Genomic DNA, 21,864 nt, shown 5'->3' on the forward strand with positions numbered 1-21,864 from the left:
CGGAGGTTGCGGTGAGCCGAGATCGCGCCATTGCACTCCAGCCTGGGTAATAAGAGCGAACGTCTCCAAAAAAAAAAAAACAAAAAACAAAAAACAAACAAACAAAAAAACCCTTCAACTGGGAAAAAAGGTAACAGCCAACACTGCCTAATTTTTCATCAAATGAGGACTGACCTTATAAGTCAATAGATACACACAGAATTAGTAAGTTCTAAATACAGTCTGTAAGTAAAATGTACAATGTTGAGTAATTTTCAATAACACGAGTATTGCTCTGTGTAGGACTAAATATTGAATTCATAATTTTGGACTGTTAACATTTTAAGCATAAATTAAAGTTTCATTATTGAATATTCAGTTCAATGCACTGCAACAGAAAATTTTGCTTCAGCAAAGTTGGCAGGTGTATATCCAAGACCCAAATACCCATAATGAATACAGCATGGGAAGCTGTAGTGGTGGACAAATACCTCTTGTCAGAACAAGATATCACTTGCATAATAGAACAACCGTATTACCATATTATTCATCCACTTGTCTCAAGTACAGGTCCAGGCTGGTTAAAGAAAGCCATGGTAGGCAAAGCACTTAATTCAAAATATATAAAATGAAAACCAAAAATTAAAGTCACATTTTAACCTGAGTTTCTTATTTGACTAGATTTAAACAATGGGTTACAAAGTATTCAGGAAAAGAGTCACACAGATAAGGACTCAGGGTCCCATCAATCAGAGACTGTTGCTGGCACCCAGGAGAGTGCTCCACAGCTGGACAGAAATATGCACAGGACAGGACATGGAGGCTACACAGAGGAAGACACCACAGAAGCCAACACAGCCTCGAGCATAACTTAGGAGGGGCTAAAGGGAGACCGAGAAAGAGAAATTTCTGCTTCCTGCACAATAGGATTACCAAATGGCTCCCAGAGTTTCCTGGCCAGGGGAACCACAAGTTCATAGCTGCCAGCAGGCCTTTTCCCCATTTCCTCTCCCCACCTCTGGGATTGCACAGGATTACAATCATTTTAAGTATTTTCGTGGGTCAAATGTAGTGATAAAACAAGTTTTCTGTCAACACAGTCCCCTCTTATATATGTAAATATGACTACTCTACATAGTTAAAAATAGCTAACACTTTAATACTATCTGTATTACTTATCCCTAAAAACAAACCAGTCTATTAGATCCGAAGGCAAGAATTTGTCATGATGAAATAGTACATAAAATGGCACAAGTGATAGGCTAAATAATAGCCCCCTTCCAAAGATGTCCTTGTCTTAATCCCTGGAAGCTGTGAATATGTTATCCTACATTCAGAAAGATCTTTATAAATACAATTAAGGAAGGATGTTGAGATGAGGTGATTATTCTGAATTATCCTGGTGGGTTCCATGTAATCAGAAGAGTCCTTTGAAGACGGAGGCAAAAATTCAGAGAGAGGGTGAGGTGTTTACAGAGGGAATTGGCAGTACTTGGGAAAAGGCAATGTGATGCAGGCATGAGCTGAGAACTGAGGATTGTCTCTAGACTGGCAAAGGAAAGGGAACAGATTCTCCCCCAGGGCCTCCAGAAGGAACCAGCCCTGCTGACACCTTCACTTTAGGCCAATCAGACTGATTCTGGATTTCTGTCCTCCCCAACTATAAGATAACAAGTTCACGTTGTTTTAAGCTACTAAGTTTGTGGTAATTTGTTATAGCAGCAACAAGAAACTAATACATATTTTTGCATTCTGGAAGTGAGGTACTGCTTGTAACAAATACATCAAAATGTGGAATTAGCCTTGGAATTGGTCAATGGGTAGTAGAGAACTTTGAGCACCATGACGTTAAATGGCTAGTTTACCTCAAAGAGATTTGTAGAATACAGATGTTACAGACTCTGATGGGCAAGGAAAAAGTGAGGAGCATGGTAGAGAAAACCTACACTGTTTGGGAATATCCAAACAAGCATAAACATACTGGTGGTAGAAATATAGATGTCAAAAGCCCTGTTGGTGAGGGCTTGCAAGGAAATGAGGAACATATTAGTGGAACGTGGAGGAAAGGGGATCATTGTTATGTAGCGGCAGAACTGGATGAATTGGATGTGTAATGCAGAATATGTAAGCAATGAACTTCAACACTTAGCTGAGGACATTTCCAAGCAAACAATGAAAATGCAGCCTGGTTTATTCTTATAGGAGAAAACAGACAATTCAGAGAACTGATACTCAAAGAGAACCAAGAATAGATAATTTCAGAAATTCTTAGCCTATCTAGATTGCGAAAGACGCAAAAGTTAGGGGATTCACTGAAAGAAAAGTGATCTCGAGAGAAAGACAAGAGTGCAGCTATATAAGCCTTTGTTAGTGCCTCAGAAGGTTCAAAGGATCAGTGTATTTAGTGACACAAAGGGTTCTTTGAAGAAAGTAAGCATATGATTCAAGGATCCCCTCAGGCATCTCAGCAGGAGCCAAAAATGGCAATGAATTATTCAAGAAAGATCTGCAGAGGGACCTCTTGTGTAATGGAATGAATCCCTATGACATACATGGGAGACCCACAAGGTTTTTTAGAATGGTTTACCATCAGGAATACTGTCAGGTTGGATTGAGAGGGACAAAAGAAAAGAACAAAAAGAAAATGAAAGGAAGAAGACTCTTTGACTCCCTAAATTCTTCAGGCAAAAGCCAGGGTAATAAAACAACTCACCTGTAGATACATGCCACCCTTAATAAAAAAAAGATTAGGCACAGTGGCTCATGCCTATAATCCCAACACTTCGGGAGACTGAGGCAGGGGGACCGCTTGAGCCCAGGAGTTTAAGACCAGCCTCAACAACATGGCAAAACACCCTTTCTACTAAAAATACAAAAAATTGGCTGGGTGTGGTAGCATGTGCCAGCTTCTCGAGGGGCTGAGATGTTAGCTTGGAAAGTGGAGGTTTCAGCGAGTCATGATCGTACCACTGCACTCCAGCCCAATGACAGAGCAAGAGCTGGTCTCATAAATAAATAAATTTTAAAAAGGAAGGATATTTTAGAGCGTAGTACTGTACATGTCAAAAGGGTGAAGCCAAGGGCCTCAGAAAATTATCCTCAGACCTTGAAACCTAATGGCTGAATTTTGAAATTGCTTGGAACCAGTTATTTATTTTTTTTCTTTCATTTTCTCCCGTTTTGAATGGAAATGTCTACGACTATTCTCCAATGCCTATCCTACTTATTGTGCTTTGGGAGTAGGTACCCTGTTTCAGGTGCAAAGGTGGAAAGGAATTTTGCCCCAGGATTAATCATACCCAGAGTGTCACATAAACCAGCTTTAGACAATTAAATGATGAAATGAAACTTAAGGGCTGAAGATATTTAGATGACATTTTCGATTTTGAGTTTATCTTGCAATGGGTTTAGACTTTGCAGGACCTTGGGATAGGCTGAATGCATTTACACAAGACAGATGTGAATCTTTGGGGGTTAAACGGAAGACTGCGGTAGACTTAAAAATGCCCCCAACTCCACCCAAAGATATCCATATCCTTATCCCTATAACCTATAAATATATTACCTTATATTCAAAAGGAATTGTACTTTTCCTTTTGTATTAGAGAATTAATTCGTATTAAAGCATTAAAGGATTACTTTAAAAGAAGTATTTTGAGATGGAAAGATTATCTGGAATTACCCAGCAAGGCTTGATATAATCATACGGGTCCTTATAAGAAAGAAGCAAAGTTCAAAAAGAAGGCAATGTGACAAAAGATGGAAGGACAGAGAAAGGCAATGTAATACACTGCTACGATGCAAAGTCTGAGGATGGCCTTTAGAAGCCAGAAAAGGCAAGAAAGTGGATTCTCCCTGGAGCCTACAGAAGGAGCCAGTCCTGCTGACACCTTAACTTTAGCCCAGTCGGGTGGATTTTGGTTTTCTCACCTCTAGAACTGTAAAAATCATAAATACATTTTTTCAAGCGACTAGATTTGTGGTAATTGGTTATCTAAGCAACAGGAAACTGACAAGAATAGATACTAATTATTAGTGAATACTTAGGTAATAGTATGGTCTGTAATCTATAATTCACAATGTATTTTACATATTAAATATGAATATACAAATCCTAACTTCCCCATTAGAAGTCCTTCAGTTTGTTACACAAAGGCAACTATACAAGTTAGATATTAGTGCAGGTATCATAGACTGGCTTTCAAACCTGGAGGCAGAAAAGGGGAAAAATGACAGTACAAGAGATCAAGTGTCTACTTCTGACTACGTCTGTGTCTCATAAAAAAGACGGTTGTAGGTACACTTAAAATTGAATTGAAGCTACTTAATTATGGTGGCAACAGTGTTTTTCATTTTTATTTGCCATACCACAGTGTTGAGCACATCATTCTGAACAATGTTGGTGTTCTATAAATGTTTGCTGATTAAATAAATGACAATATATTTAAAAAGTGAATGAGAAAAAGGTAAAGCCTTAGCCAGATTTTATTTTGATTTAGAGACAGCTTTATTTCAAATTAGTCTAGAAGAAATCAATGCTACAATAAAACAGATAATTATTTAAGTATAAGTTTTTAAAAGTCCTAAGGTAAAAATCAAAAATATACACACATATACATACATACATGGGAAGGTTTCCGATGCAGATGGGCACATATGCAAAATCAGTGTGTTTCACTATATCAATAAAAAAAAAATACATTTTCAAAAACCATACCTGTCCTTAAAGTTGATGATATACACATCTAGACTTCAATTGTACCTCTCAGAATTCCCACATGTTGTGGGAGCAACCCAGGGGGAGGAAATTGAATCACGGGGGCCAGTCTTTGCCTCTTTGCCATGCTTTCTTGTGATAGTGAGTAAGTCTCACAGGATCTGATGAGTTTATCAGGGGTTTCTGCTTGTGCTTCTTCCTCATTTTCTCTTGCCACCGCCATGTAAGAAGTGCCTTTCATACCCTGCCATGATTCTGAGGCCTCCCCAGCCATGTGGAACTGTAAGTATAATTAAACATCTTTTTCTTCCCAGTTTCAGGTATGTCTTTATCAGCAGCATGAAACCAGACTAATACAGTTGAAGAGGTCTGGACACAAATACAAATAAATGTAACTCCAGAGACAGATGAGCCCTTCTAGGGTAGACAGACATTGATGGCAGCTTTTACCACTGGGGCATGAGTAGGCGGAAGAGCTAGCCTGCTACTAGCAAAGACATTTTTCTGGAATAAGAAGAAACAAGCCAACTTTTATCAGCCAAGCATGGGCTGGCATGGCAGATTGGAAAATGGAGAAACAGAGCTAACCCTCACTGCCAGCCAATTCTCCTTCATAATATTTCTGCTTACAAAGGCTGGTGGTGGAAGAGGCTGGTAAGTGGATGAAAAGCAGAAAGATCCTGTGATCTCACATGGTTAGATCCCAAACTCTGCTGCAGGGCTAGATCTCACCATGAACAGGAAATCAGATGTGAAATCCAACTCAAATCCTGATAGAACAAAAAGATCTTGCCTAGTCACCTTAGCAGCCAGATAGCAGAAAGCATAAGGCTTTCTAGGGATAAATTTTATCTACCTCAGTCTTGGTGTCCATTCAAACACAATTAAAAAAAAAAGTAAGACAAGTGAAGAAGCAGGAAAAATGTAAGCCATGATTAGGAAGAAAAAGCAACAAAAGAACACTAGATAACTAAATGGTTGGAATTAACAGACAACTACTTAAATATAACCATTATAAGGTCGAGCATGGTGGCTCATGCCTGTAATCCCAGAACTTTGGGAGGCTGAGACAGGAGGATCACCTGAGGTTAGGAGCTCAACACCAGCCTGGCCAACATGGCGAAACGCCGTCTCTACTAAAAATACAAAAATTAGCCAGGCGTGGTGGCACATGCCTGTAATCCCAGCTACTCAGGAGTCTGAGGTGGGAGAATCAGTTGAACCCAGCAGGCGGAGGTTGCAGTGAGCTGAGATCGAGCCATTGCATTCCGCTCCAGCCTGGGCAATAGAGCAAGACTCCATTTCAAAAATAAATAAATAAAATAAAATAACTAGTACGAATATGTGAAAGAATTTAAGGAAGAATGGATGAAATGGATGAAAAGATCAAGAATTTCAGTAGATAAATGAAAACTCTAAAAAGGAAGCAAATGCAAATTCTAGAATTGATAAATACAGTATCTGGGGAATGGTTAATCCACTGGATCGGCTTAACGGTTAGAACNAAAAAAAAAAAAAAAAAAAAAAAAAAAAGAAAAAAGAAAAGATTAGCAACCCAAAGAGAAGGCAATAAAAAATATCAAAAATAAAGCACACAGGAAAAAACATCATTAATTAAAACACCTTTCATCAGAGTTCTATGGCACAGGAACAAATGGTCTAACATATATGCAGCTATACTCTGAAAAATGAATGGAGTAGAATTGCTGGAAAAGGTACTAGATGAGAATTGTCCAAAATGCTTGAAAGATATTAACCTAACACAGTAAATCCTGAAGCAGAAAAACAGACAGAAAATCAAACATAGGTCAAATTGCTGAAAACCAGAGATAAAGGCAATAATGTGACCTCTTTAAAGTCCAAGGACAAAAAAGAAAAAAAAAAATAACTTGACAACCTAGACAGGAGGGATAATAAAATTACACTATTATAAAGTGGCAAAATGTTTCACAAAGTTGTATAATATTTCTTCATGATAAAACATGAAGAATGAATTATGCATATTATAATGTAACCATTTAAAATCACGTAAAATGATGAAAACTAAGTACAAATGGAAGAAATAAAATGTAACATGCACACAAAATGAAAACAAACTTCAATTTTCAAGTAAAATAAATAAAAAACTGATGAGGAAAATGGGAAAGAAGTTTAAAAATGATAGAATTAGGCCCAGGAATATAAGTTATTATTTAATATATCAAATGTAAGTGTATTCAACACTCCAATTGAGAAGACGAAGACTAGGTCTGGGTCTTAAAAAACAGACCCAACTTTATGCTGTTTATAAGAGATGTACAATTAAGATGAAGATACAGAATGAAAGTAAACTGATCTGCATCGCAAACATCAATCATAAGAAATCCAGTGTCTATATTAATATTATAAAAAGTAAACTTTAAGAGACAAAGATCAGTGATAAAGTTGGATATTTCATAATGATAAAATGTTCATTAAAAAAGTACAAAATTGGTTCTCTGCCTAGACTAATAAGATTGACAAATATCTTTTCTCTTGCATAAAATTTCTAAAGGTTTATGAACCCCTTGTGGGTTTATGGGCCTCTTTTTAGGAACTTCTTTTTTTTTGAGACAGAGTTTCTCACTTTTTGCCCAGGCTGGAGTCCAATGGCACAATCTCGGCTCACTGCAACCGCCACGTCCTGGGTTCAAGTGATTCTCCTACCTCAGCCTCCCAAGCAGCTGGAACTACAGGCACACACCACCACGCCAAGCCAATTTTTCTATTTTTAGTAGAGATAGGGTTTCACTATGTTGGCCAGGCTGGTCTCAAATTCTTGACCTCAGGTGATCCACTTGCCTCGGCCTCCCAAAGTGCTGGGATTACAAACGTGAGCCGCCGTGCCTGGCCAGGAATTTCTTTACAAATTCACATTGTTTAAAATTCATGCAGCCATAAAAAAGATTGAGTTCATATCCTTTGCAGGGACATAGATGAAGCTGGAAACCATCATTCTCAGCAAACTAACACAGATAACAGAAAACCAAACATCCAAACTAACACAGAAACAGAAAACTAAACACCACATGTTCTCACTTATAAGTGGGAGCTGCACAATGAGAACACATGGACACAGGGAGGGGAACATCACATACTGGAGCCTATCGGGGGGTGCGGGACAAGGGGAGGGAGAGCATTTGAACAATACCTAATGCATGGTGCATGTGGGACTTAAAACCTAGATGACGGGTTGATCAGTGGAGCAAACCACCACGAGCATGTATATTTATGTAACAAACCTGCACATTCTGCACATGTATCCCAGAACTTAAAGCAAAATAAAAAATAAATAAAATAAAATTCAATGGCTTTCAAGTACATGATCTTGTCAATCCTTGACAGCCATTATTATTATTATTTATTCAGTTCTTGCAAGCCATCTTACCTGAAACTTCACCTTCTGATTAATGTTAGCTACATGAAACTGCTTCAGGAAACGCTCGTCCTCACTCCAGAAGAGACGGATATCAGGGATGTCATAGAGAATCATGGCTAGCCTTTCTAATCCTAGGCCAAAAGCCCAGCCAATTCGGTCTTGAGCACCAGCTATTGGGGGAAAAAAAAAACAAAACAAAAAACCAGTTGTTTTTAAAAAGCCTTAAGACTAGATAGGCACACACAACTCCCTGACAGTTATCAGTAACACTAATAACTGATAACTGATCATTACAGTGGGCCAGGTACTGGGCAGCCGCTACAAAGACATCCGAGAGGGTGCCCAATCTTCCATGTTTTTCCATCTCCATATTCCTGCCATCTGAAGTCACACTGTCTGAAGTACTCTCTTTCATTTCCAATTAAATTCTAGGCTTTCTTAAGCAGTGGTTCCTGAACTGAGTCATGATTTTTCTGTCATCTTTGTTTGCCCTGATTCAAACATTTTAGCCCACTGTATACAGGTTACAGAGGGGAAAGAAAAGACAATCCCTGTTCCTAAGTGTAGATAAACACCACATGTTCTCACTTATAAGTGGGAGCTGAACAATGAGAACACATGGACAATGATACATGTAGATAATGAGATACATTCAAAACATGCCATACTGGCCGTAGCATGCTTAGGATGAACTTACATTCAGAAAGCATATACTGTATGTCAGGCCTTTAGGAACTTCAGCTTTATTAAAACACCATAATGCTTACTCTTAGCAAGAGCTACCTCAGCGTTGCAGAGAATACAAGGAAGCCAAGATGAAGGGCACATCTAGCATCACCTACTCCAAAGGTATAGTGTCCTGCTCAGACTGCATCAATGCCATGAACTATAAGGGTTTATACTTCGCAAACTGAGGCAGTGTAAAAGAGAAGATAGAAACTGTAGAATGAAGGCAGGCAAGGGAGCAATTCACACTGTTGGAAAGCTTATGAAACGAGCTCACGAAAGGAACATAATTCCACCTGGATACTAACAGATGAGTAGGATCCGGGGGTAGCCTGGGATGGCCTCTGAGACTCCCATTCCGCACGCACATGCCTTGTGTAAACTCCTCTCATTGAGTTGAGTGTGGGTGGGATCTAGGAACATTCCGGGAATTTAAGACTCTGACTGGTTTACTTTATCTAACAACACTCTATCCTGGTGGACTGGAGAGAGATCCCCCCCTCCTGGCTGTGAAGAGGCTATGTGGCTCAGCCCTTGAGAAATCCTCAAAGAGCTCAGAGAGGTACCCGTAGTCAGGGAGAAAATGGGAATTTCACTTATACAGTTAAGACAGAACAAATTCTCCCAATAGCCAGAGTGGGCCGATGAGAGGACTGCAGCTTCAGAGGAGAACACAGCCTTGATTTCAACTGGTAAGACACAAGGCGGATTCCAACTCTGCCTTGATTTCAACCTGGTAAGACACTAAGCAGCGGACCCTACCAATCCATAGCCAGACTCCTCATGCAGGGATATTGTGATACAATATATTTGTGCTATTTTAAGCCATTAAGTTTAAAGTAATCTGTTACCAAAAAAAAAAGAAGTAAACAAACAAAAATAACTAATCCAGATTCAAAATGTAAGGAAAGCTGACAGGACTGAAGAAATTCCAGACTGAAGGAGTTTCTTTAATAGCAAAGGGAAAGGATGCAGCACGTGAAGGCTAAGGAGTGGATTCCGGAGATACAGGCAGGACTCATCTCAACGAGCCACAGGAAACATTTTGTTCTTGTTTCTACCTTGCATTTAATGTTTTCCTAAAACATAAAAAAGTTGGCTGGGCATGGTGGCTCACGTCTGTAATCCCAGAACTTTGGGAGGTCAGGAGTTTGAGACCAGCCTGACTAACAGTGAAACCCTGTCTTCACTAAAAATATAAAAATTAGTTGGGCATGGTGGTGCATGCCAGTAATCCTAGCTACTAAGGAGGTTGAGGCAAGAGAATTGCTTGAACCTGGGAGGCGGAGGTTGCAGTGAACTGAAATTGAGCAACTGCACTCTAGCCTGGGCCACAAAGCAAGACTCTATCTCAAAAAAAAAAAAAAAAAGAAAAGAAAAGAAAAAAACCTTACAATTGTTTCACAAATCCCCATTTGCCCTAATTGTACCTGAACATTCATGGAGCCACCCGATTAGATGTACAGAATCCAGGAGGGAAAAGGCTTCATTGTAAGTGAAACACCAGCACCTGTGGTTATCACTTGGCATCGAGGCAAACATCAAGACAATGGGAGCACAGGCTATAAGCTACAGATAGATTGAGAGGCACTGGTCATTAGCAAAGAACTTTGTTAAAATTCCCAACATATCACAGGCTAATTTTGTCACATATAAAATTATGCACATGACATTCCACTCAACAACAATATAATTGACATTCTTTTCAAGTGCATATGAATATTTCACCACAGAACATATTCTGGAACACAAAATAAATTCCAAGGATTGAAATTGTACAAAAAATGTTCTATGTCCAAAATGCAAATAAATCAGAAATCAACAGTAGAAAAAAATCTGAAAAATCTCCCAAACATTGGGAAATTAAACAACATACTTATAAGTATCACATGAGCCAAATAAGTCATCACAGGAAAATTAGAAAATATACTTAAATGAATAAAAATTAAGATATGACACATTAAAACTGGAACTCATAAACTATTGGGTGAGAATGACAAAGCCATTTTGGTAATTTCAAAAACAGTTTGGTAGTTTTTTACAATAAACCAATATTTCTCAACTGGGGGCAATTTTAGCTACCAGGGGACATTTAGCAAGGTCTGAAGACATTTTTGGTGGTCAAAACGGAGTGGGGAGCATCCTGACATCTAGTGGGCGGAGGCCAAAGTCGGTACTAAAGATCCCATGATGTACAGAATGGTTTCTCACAACGAAGAATTATCCAACCCAAAATATGAATGACAAAACCCTGAATTAAACAGATACTTAACATAAGACACAGCAATTCCATTTCTAAGTATTCACCTAAATTTCTAAGTATTTACCAAAATATGAATGGAGAAACCCTGAATTAAACAGATACTTGGCATATGACACAGCAATTCCGTTTCTCAATGTTTAAAAAACGTGAGCTTTGAATGAAGAGACCTTCCAAACAGGCTTTGTGTGAGCAGCATGGCCGTTTATTCACCTGCGTGCAGGTGGGCTAAGGCCAACAAGGGTGTTAGCAAATGGCAGTGGGATAGGAGTTGGTTTTATAGGTTTGGGTAGTGTTTTGGGGGTGGGGGTGTTGCAGAGTAAGTTCAGTTACAGTGGTGGGGTTGGGTGAGAGGTATTTACATTATCATAAGAACAGTTAAGATGGCAGGGTTGGGTGAGGGGCTTGTCTGGGGAAGCTCCCCTGGGCGATCCAGGACAATGACTGAGGACAAACACAAGCAGTGGCTGGGATACTTCAGCAGAGGCAGGCAGGACTTCAGACTTTCAGGCTCCGAGCTTGCACGGAGACCTGACGCTAAGTATTTACCTAAAATACGGAAACATATGTGCACTGGAAGTCCAATGAATCAATGTTCATAACAGCTTCCTTCGGAATGGCCTAACCCGAAAACAACCAAAATATACATCAACTAGTGAATGGAGAAACTGTGGTATATTCATATAGTAGAACTGTCAGAGGCATCTGAACCAGAGTGACTCCATCTTGAGTAGGGGCTGGGTAAAATGAGGGTGATACCTGCTGAGCTGTATTCCTAGGAGGCCAGCAGTGGTGGTATCACAAGATATAGGTCATAAAAAACCCTGCTGAGAAAACAGGTTATGGTAAAGCACAAGGCCAAAACCCACCAAATCCAAGATGGTGACAAAAGTGGCCTCTGGTCCTCTTCATTGCTCCTTATATGTTAATTTTAATGCATTAGCATGTTAAAAGACATTCCCACCAGGACAATGACAGTTTACAAATGCCCTGGCAATGTCTGGAAATTACCTTATATACTCTAAAAGGGAGAGGAACCTCCACTTCTGGGAATTGCCTGCTCCTCTCCTGAAAAACTCATGAATAATCCACCCCTTATTTAGCATACAATCAAGAAATAATCATAAGTATACTCAGTGGAGCAGCCCATGCCACTGTTCTGTCTAGGAAGTAGCCATTCTTTTGTTTCTTTACTTTCTTAATAAACTTGCTTTCACTTTACACTGTGGACTTGCCCCAAATCCTTTGTTACACGAGATCCAAAAATACTCTCTTGGGGTCTGGATCAGGACCCCTTTCTGGTAGCAGAACATTACATAGTAACAAAAATAAATTATATGGAACAAAATAAAAAAATCTCAAAAGAATTACGTTTAACAAAAGATTAGTCACTAAAGATTATCTACAATATGAATTTAATCCATATGACATTCTAGAAAAGGCGAAACCATAGAGACGGATAATAGATGGGTAGGACATCTATTAAAAAAAAAGGAGAACTTTTTCGGGAGATGGAAATTTTCTCTATCTTGATTATGGGGTGTTTACATGACTGTATATATCCTTCCAAACTCATCTAGCTATGTTTTAAAAGCATTAATTCTGTTGTGTATGATACTACCTTAACAAACTGGCATTTAAAACATCCTACATTTGAATGACATGGCAGTACCAAGTCAAACTGCTGTTAAGTTTCTAACTGCTTACTCTCAGCGTCTATGGTTATCTCCTTGTGAACTGGAAACAGAGTTTGTAGATGAGCACCATTCTGAACGCCACACTTTGAGGTGCACTAATTTGAATGATATAGAATATGCTTATATATATGTATATATGTATGTGTGTACATATATATATATCCACAAAGTTAAGATGTTCCATAGCAAACTCTTACATATTCCAAGCACTGATCCATAGACCCCTAGTAATCTGCACGCTGCAAGCTGAGAATCACGACTGGGAATCAAAATATAACCTCTAACAATAACACCAAAGGTCCCTCCCACCCGGTGCTGGGCCAGCACCACAGATTATCCACAGTTTGCTAAACATCACATGTCCTTGTCATAATATAGTGTATCTTCCTAACCCTTACCCCTCTCCTAAAGTAAGCTCTCATTGTCCTCTAAAGCTTCATGGGAGGATTCTGACTGTGAGACTCTTCCTCTGACCCTGAAGCATTAAATTTACCTTTGTCTCCTCGTCACAAACATGCTGTACATATTTCTATTAGGAGCTATCACATCTATAAGTCTCTCTCCCCATCTAAACCTGAGAGTTCTGAGAAAACAGTCCCTACACAATGTCATACACAGTACTAACTCCTGCATAAATGATTTTTAGACATGTATCTACGCTAATGAGAAGAACATGCACTTCCCATGTAGTGGATTGAGTCATTCTCACAGCACAAAGCTGAAGATCCAACAGTGAGAATGACGGATGTCTCAGAGAAAAACAAAAAGAGCTGCAGTTCTGAGAAGCACAGTTTATACAATGCTCACAATTAAGGGTTGGGAAGACGAAGGCATAGGGAAGAAGGAAAAAAGCACTAAATTCTTCGTTCATTGCTTGCTAACACTGAATACCAGTTTTACAGATGGGAAATGTCAACAATCACAAAATGCTCAGAAGGAACAGCATTGAAGGGAATGAATACCTTCTAGAAGGTGAATCTGCATTCTATGATGTTTGTCAAAATAGAAATATCAGAAACAATAAGAAATAAAGGTATGAATCCGACACTGATTTATCATAAAGTTACGGAAAAACAGATAAATCTCCTATTTACTATCTTCCTCTGAGCTGAACCAGGGAGCTGCCAAGCACAGCAGTCCTGAAGAGGCCAGACCCATGCATGGGGTATAGATGAGAAACATGGCTCAGGAAAAGAGTGAACCAACTTCATATAAAAGGGAGCCGCATGGTTGCCACTATGATGGCAGTCTAGGCTCCACGGTAATATGTCTCAGAGTCAAGGAGGACTTGCTTTACCAGCCTGATGTGGCCTGGCTTCTGAATGGAGCAGAGTAAGAGCGAGCAGAGGGAGCATCACCAGCTGGAAATCACATCTGCAGAACACAGCGAAGGGAGGCTGGGCTGTCCTGTGTGAGGAGGTAAGCTGCACACTAGGAGAAAGTCTGATGATGAGAGTTCATTTCGCATTCGAAATGGCCACAATAGATAGTGGGTCCTGCCATTCAATCGTTGCCACACAGAATGGCTTAAATCAATGAGTCTTAAAATTAAAGTCATTACTCAGATGGCCAATATCCAAGAATTCCACTGAAAAGATAAAAATAGTTACCTGCACGAATACAACTTCTAATTAATTTTCTTAGAAGACTCACTGGAAAGCTACACCGCTAAAAGTTAGATGTTCTAGAGCTGGTTTATTAGAAATGTTCACTGGCCTAAGTGGATGATTGGCAGGTTGATGGGGGAAAAGAAGGTTGATGGTTGTGCTAGGGATATGCATGACTCTGGAGCCTCAGTCCCGTGTGGCTGTCAGTAGGGACAAATGGTCACCCTCTTCTGAAGACAGGAGACTGGCTCTACCTGAGAAGACCCAATGCTAAGGTGAGTGAGGGGGTCATTCCAGCGGGCACCTAAAATCCCACCACCTGTGTCAAGGCTTATGGACCAGACCTTCATTGGGGACAGAGAGCAACTGGACTCCAGCTGCCTACCACTGCCTACAACCTTTCATTCTCATAATCATCCTGATAAAAAGTTTGCCTGTGACAATCAATTTTCATGGAGAGTTGCAAGAAAGGATAGGGTGTTCATTTGCTGAGCTCTGTCAAATTTTACCTTTAAAACATTTTGTTTCTTCTGAATCGCACCCTTGCATTGTGTCATTGGCCCATTCCATTGGTAAGACAACCCTGGAGACTCCTGTGAAGGACGTGACCATTCCATCATATAGTCTTCTGTAGGAGGCTTCAAGGAAATAAACTGATCTTAGATTTAATAAAATGCCTTTGGATCTGGGGAACAGAAAAGGCTTCTTTCTCCTGAACAACCAGATTTTTTTAATTTTAAGGATGCCATGTGCCACATAATTGGTCAAAATTCACTTTCTAGTTTGGCCCCATGGGAGCTTAGAGGCAAACTTGCAGGTCACCTCCACAACTGTGCAAGTGTTCAGAGTACATTTCACTTTGTGACTCTTGCCCCAGTTTTATTTTCTTATCCACATTTCCTCTTTGCCCTGATTATCTCAACTATTTATTTTATCCTTGGGTATGTACTTTTATAAGGCACTTCAAATTCTTTATGGAAGAAAGTGTGCCATAAATACATAGACACTTAAAGGTATTGTCAGCCAAGCTAGGCATAATTTTCAGGTTTTTGGCACTCCTCAGCTGTAATTTGTTGCCAGGTACCCAGTTCCAGTAAACTAGAGTCACCAGAGTATAAAATTCACTGTGGAGAAACATTCCCAATTAGACAGAATATGCAGGATTGGAAGCAGTTAGGCATTTTGACTAACATAAGTCTGTACAACACTGAGCATCCTATGCAGGAAAACTTTTTGTATTTATTATTGTTGAAAATCTTCTTAAGAGTGTGAGCCTACATACAGAAGCAAGGGAATGTAAGAGAAGAATCCAGAGATGGGAAAAAAGGAGAGGGCTGGGTACAGTGGCTCATGCCTGTAATCCCAGCACTTTGGGAGGACAAGGCGGGTGAATCACGAGGTCAGGAGTTAGAGACCAGCCTGGCCAACATGGTGGAATCCCGTCTCTACTAAAAATACAAAAATTACCTGGGTGTGGTGGCACGTGCCTGTAGTCCCAGCTACTTGGGAGGCTGAGGCAGGAGAATTGCTTGAACCCAGGAGGTGAAGGTTGCAGTGAGCTGAGATCGTACCACTGCACTCCAGCCTGGGTGACAGAGTGAGAATCTGCCTCAAAAAAAAAAAAAAAAAAAAAAAAAAGAAAGAAAAAAAAAAAAAAAAAAAAAAAGTAGAGGAGAAAGTGGAAGAGGAGGTGAATGGCAATAGAAAAGAAGACAGTGAGAAGTTATCAGTGTGAAAAGAGAGAAACAAAATTTATCTTAAAACTTAAAATATTCTAATCCCACGGGGCGACCCTTCTAAGCAGCAGCTGGCTTTACAGGTTCTGCCTCTGCAGCTGCAGAGAGGGAAGCATTTGCAAAGGAGAGCCCAAATCATAGAGGTTCTGCACACGGCCTCTTGTCTGCATCTCTAAATCGAGAGGAGGCCTGGAGATCTCCAATAGGAGCACAGCTCTGTATAGGGACTGGGGTGGGGAGGGAGCAAAGGGCACTGCAGAAAGACTAATAATAAATGTCATTGCTCAGTGCCATCCCTTCGAAGGCAGAGGACATCGGTGCTGTCTGTGGAAGGCACTGGGGAAGGGGTAGGGATATTTCTCAAACCTCCAACCCCAGTGTCCTTTGTCTTGTTCAGCATCATGCAGGAAACGTACACTTCAACAACCAGAGAAAGGGCTGAGAATGGCCAGGTGTGGAATATGAAACTGGGGTCTCTATGCAAGCAGCAGTGTACTTGAGTTGTACCAAGGCACGTGCAGCCTCGATGCCTTCAGCTCAGGGTGTGTGATGATCCTGAGCTGCAGAAAAAAGGGTACCTTTACACCATTATACCTTCATCAGTCAATGCTACAAGGTGAGTAGTTTTGGGGAGAAAATTAAGTTTCAAACGGTATCTTACATTTACATGATTATCTCTCAACTTCCAACAAAATTAGCTTTTCAGGCTAATCCTTTCTGAAGATTCAGAACAAGTTGGAAGGCAAGTGGTGTTTATATGAAGTCAGATGTAACTTCTGGTGCCTGTTCAAAGAAGCTACTACTGTGAGAAGACCTTTCTCATTCTCTCCTGAGAAACCTGGAAAGACATGTATTCTTTTATCTATAATTCTTATCAATGACCTATTGAACCTTCTGGAGACTAAGTAAAATCCTTACTTCCGAAAACAATTTACACCATGCTACATGGTCAGGTCCAAACATGTCAATCTTTCAGAGATGAAATATAATATTTAATTTGCTTTTCATTGTACTTGATGCTATGAATGAGAATATAAAGGGATTACAGTAGCAACATATTAATATTCTGCATTCTTAATCTTATATGGGACTGCCTTTTTATCCTCACCATACTAATAAGTGGCAGAGTTTATTTTTGACTTACTTATAAAAAAGGAAGGACATTCCAGGCAGACACTCCTATTATTTCAGAAGTTTTAACATGAGAATGAAGAAAGATAAATTAAAACTAAAGATAATAGAGGTTTAAAGTGATAGTTTCAGAGGGGCTCACTACAAGAAAGCCACATACTAATATCCCTTATAAACACAGATGTAAGCTCCTGAACAAATTACTAGCAAACCAAATTTAGCAGCATATGAAAAGGATCGAATACCATGATCAAATGGATTTATCCCAGGAATGCAAGCAAGAGCGGTTCAAAATATAAAAATCAATCAATGTAATAAGCCATAATAATAGAATAAAGGAAATAAAACTCACATAACCATCTCAATTGATACAGTGAATGCATCTGACAAAATCCAACACCGTTTCATGATAAAAAATATTCAGTAAACCAGGGAAACAAGGCAATGCTCTCAACAATATAAAGACTGTGTATGAAAAACCCATAGCCAACATCGTACTCAGTGGGGAAAGGTGAAAGCGTTTCATTCATCTACTTAGATAAATTTCACTTAGATCGGGAACAAGACAAAGATGCTCACAGTCACCACTACTAGTCAAATAGTACTAAAAGTTTTAACCAGAGAAATTAGGCAAGAAAAAGAAATAAAAGATATCCCAATTGAAAAAGAAGAGGTAAAATTATCTCTATTTGCAGATGACACAATTTTGTACACAGAAAGCCCTGAAGAATCCACACAAAAAAAACTGTCTGAACTGATAGACAAATTCAGTAAAGTTGCATGATACAAAATCAACATATACAAATCTTGCACATATTTGCATTTCTATACACTATCAATGAACAATCTGAAAAAGAAAATAAGAAAACAATTTGAGTTACAAAAGCATCAAAAATAAAGTACTTAGAAATAAATGTAACAAGAGGCAAAAGACCTGTACATTGAAAACTATAAAATGTTAGTGAAAGAATTTTAGGAAGATATACAAATGGCCATTAAGCTCTTGAAAAGATAGTCAACATTATTAGTCATCAGGGAAATACAAATACGAACCACAATGAGATACCACTTCACATCTACTATGGTGGTTATAGTAATGAAAATCATCATAAAAAGTGTTGAGAAGGATGTGGAGAAACTGAAACCTTGTGCATTGCTGTTGAGCATGTAAACTAGTGCAGCTGCTGTGGAAAGTAGTTTGGCAATTTCTCAGAAAGTTAAACATGGATTTGACCATATGACCCAATAATTCTCTCTCTCAAACTGTGTGTGTGTGTGTGTGTGTGTGTGTGTGTGTGTGTGCACGCACACACATGCTCATGTGCGCACATATGTGTGTGTGCATGTGTGTATATATATGTTATATATATGTATATATGCCTCTGTGTGTGTATCTCTAAAAGAATTGAGTAACAAAGCTCAGACATTTGCACACCAATGTTTATAACAGCATTATTTACAATAGTCCCAAGGTAGAAACAAATCAAGTGTCTGTCGCCAGATGAATGGATAAACAAAATATGTTACTTACACACAATGGAATATTATTTGGCCCTAAAAAGGAATGAAGTTCTGATACATGCTACAGCATGGATGAACCTCAAAAACAACATGATAAGTGAAAGAAGCCAGGAGAAAAAAATCTGTAATTTCCCTTATATGAAATATCTAGAACAGTAAGCAGATTAGAGGTTACTAGGGATTGGAGGGAGAGTGGAATGGAGTGTTACTGTTTAATGGGTATAGAGTTTCTGTTTGAGGTGATGAAATATTTTGGAGATTGACAGTGGGGATGGTTGCACAACATTGTAAATGTTATTAATGCCACTGAATTGTACACTTAAAATGGCTTAACTGGCTGATTTTATATCATGTAACATTTTATCACATAAAAATAAAATTTTAAAGGGTATAGATATTTAAAAGTTTGAAGAAAGTTTTCGTGTGTTCTTCATTTTCTGAAAGGAGAACAATATATGTGTATTTTTTCTCATTGCCACGTCTGTCTCTGAAAACACTAAGCTATACTAATTGAGCCATCATACCACCGATTAGCTCAATGGACTTTAGCTCTTTCTTTCATAAAGTGAAGAACAGCAGTGACAGGGTGTCTCGAGTTCCTCCCAGCTCTGAACAGTATATGATCTGGCTCACTTTAGAAATAGATCTGGGGTTCTATTCTAAATCTCCCTTAATGAAATATAAACTAGTGCAGAATAATTTTGCTTAACGTTTAACAGCATAACAAAAGATACCTACCAACTGCTCTCTCTCCTCTGGCCACCTGGTCCCCTTTACGCCTTGAGACAGGCAGTTACACTCAATGTCACACCCCTTTGGGGCAGTAATGTCCAGGAGGAACGGTCTTCCCTCCAGCTGTTTCAGGTCCCGGTTTGAATGCTCCCTTCTCAGTGAGGTCTCCCGGCCATCCACTTTAAGATTGTAAACCTCCCCATCAACCTACTCTCCCGAACGCCCTCAACTCTGCCTTCTTTTCCTCAGAAAATATGACCTTCTAATATGCTACAGCCTTTTCATTTACTTACTGTTGACATTCAGACCCCCCACTAGCCTGCAGTGCATGAGGGCAGCATCTTCGCTGGTTTTCGTCACTGATACATCTCGAGTGGCTGAAACACTGTCATACAACAGGTGCTCAGTAAATATTTGCAAAGAAACGAGAGAATGGTATGGTAAAAAAGGTTTCAAGATTTTCCCACTTTTTAGTTTACTGACTTAATTTGAATGGATAATATTATGAAGAATTTCATACTATAAGATTCCAATACAAGTGATGACTTTCTTTAATTTTATATCTCTGAGAGATTGTATCGATCATACTATAAAGTGATATTTAACAGTAGTGATATCAGAGATGCCATTTCTGAAAAGCCATCTCAGAAAGGACAGAATTGGAACAAACAAAGTAATGATAGAAAAAAAATAATATTCTATTCACTGACCCCTGCCCTCATCACCATGTACTGAGCTCTGCTGTACACAGGGCGCCAGCAGGCACAGGGTTGCAAGTCCCCTGAGGCCCAGGATCTTATTGCCACTTCTGCTTCAGCATTCTGTCTATTTTATTTTCTTCCCCAATGACTGAGCTCTGGAAATGCAAACAGCCCCTGCATCCTCAGGTTTCTCCTCACAGACTGTTTTGTTACAAAGCCAAGAAACAAGTAAAATGCTTAAATAATTACACATTGGGAAAAAAGGTTTTGTATTATTTTAAGTATATATTTTCCTTCCATGTCAAAAGGGTTGACTTCTAGGAATTCTTCAACTTAATGAACTCACATGTTTTCCCAAATAACTGCTACAAGGAACACTAAAACAATCTAGCAATTAACATTCATATTTTATAGAACTTCGCCCATGACAAAGAACTTCACCTATATTATCTTGAGTTTCATCCTCACACTGCTCCTATGGGAAATGTCAAACTGCTGTCAGCTATGTTGAAAAGATAAACACCATTTAAGCAATATCATGTAGACATTGGGACTTGAATCTATCTTTCGACTTTAAGTCTACACCCAGTGAATGTTTCCCTAGATTCACACTAAAGCATTAACTAAGAAGGACCATGTTCAAGGTATGACAAAACATCAGAAAGTGCTACTGATCTCTGTGCACTCTCTATGTTGTCACTGCCTATTTCCTGATTGACCATGATTATTCTATGAAAGCCAGTAAAATGGTTTGTGTAAGTGGGTGCTCACATATAACAGTAGATTTGTCTTCTGAATGTTGGGTTTTATCACTCCAAAACGCCTTTCACACTGGATTTGACTGTAATATACACACAGACCTACTGAGTGAACTGACCGGGCTAGTATTTAGCAGTGCTACTGAACAAAGGCTTCCACAACGCTTGACTGTTAGCTACAGTGATGGACACACAGGAATAAAAGCACTCCTGTATCCTGGCGAGACAGAGCACATCTGGAGGCAGGCCCAGAAAGGCCAGCACAGCCAGTAAATTCTGATCTCTTCTCTTCCAACCATGGATGTAGTCCTTCACCCCCTGCTTTCCAGTCACAATACTTGAAGTGCTTCCTCGGAGACTTGCCACCGGATGACTGACTTTCCAAGCTGTGCCCAAAGATCGATCTCCTGCCTGAAAAATTTCTCCTGCTGTATATATCCTTGGCCCCAAACACTCTGTCAACAAGTGCCTCACCTAATCCAAAGGCAGACCTCTCTTTTAAAAGAAAGCTTTCCATGGCATGGAACAGACCGTGGATGAGAGTCTCCGGGTCTTAAAAGCAGTGTTCTTTAATACGGTCTGAGCTGGATGGCATTCTAATCAACGTACTGCAAAAAGCTTTCACACCCATCTGGAAAAAACTCACTTTAGACCATCCCCTTTCCTTCTTGAGTCCTAGATTTTGGTTCTCTGGAGTTTAATAAAGAAAACTGCAGTGTCTGAAGCACATACTAATGAGCAGTGCATCAAGCAATTCCCAATGGTCCTGCACAGTGAGAATCCTCCTGACAAGGAATGTGTAGAAAGTGTTGGTCCCACCGGGACCTGTAATCCCAGCATTTTGGGAGGCCAAGGCGGGTGAATCATGAGGTCAGAAGTTCAAGACCAGCATGGCCAAGATG

General features: G+C 39.5%; 1 protein-coding gene across 1 annotated transcript in view; it reads right to left on the reverse strand.

Annotated features, from left to right (window-relative positions):
* LOC108302999 (phenylalanine--tRNA ligase, mitochondrial-like) overlaps positions 1-21,864 on the reverse strand; it is a gene marked incomplete at its 5' end in the record, with an annotated part of 350,725 nt that overhangs the window by 220,972 nt on the left and 107,889 nt on the right. The window contains one exon of the mRNA XM_037737868.1: positions 8,103-8,263. Within this exon, the coding sequence (XP_037593796.1) occupies positions 8,103-8,263 (161 nt within the window). The remainder of the gene's footprint in view (positions 1-8,102; positions 8,264-21,864) is intronic.

This window comes from Cebus imitator, unplaced genomic scaffold (assembly GCF_001604975.1).
Source record: "Cebus imitator isolate Cc_AM_T3 unplaced genomic scaffold, Cebus_imitator-1.0 Scaffold43, whole genome shotgun sequence".
Classification (NCBI taxonomy): domain Eukaryota; kingdom Metazoa; phylum Chordata; class Mammalia; order Primates; family Cebidae; genus Cebus; species Cebus imitator.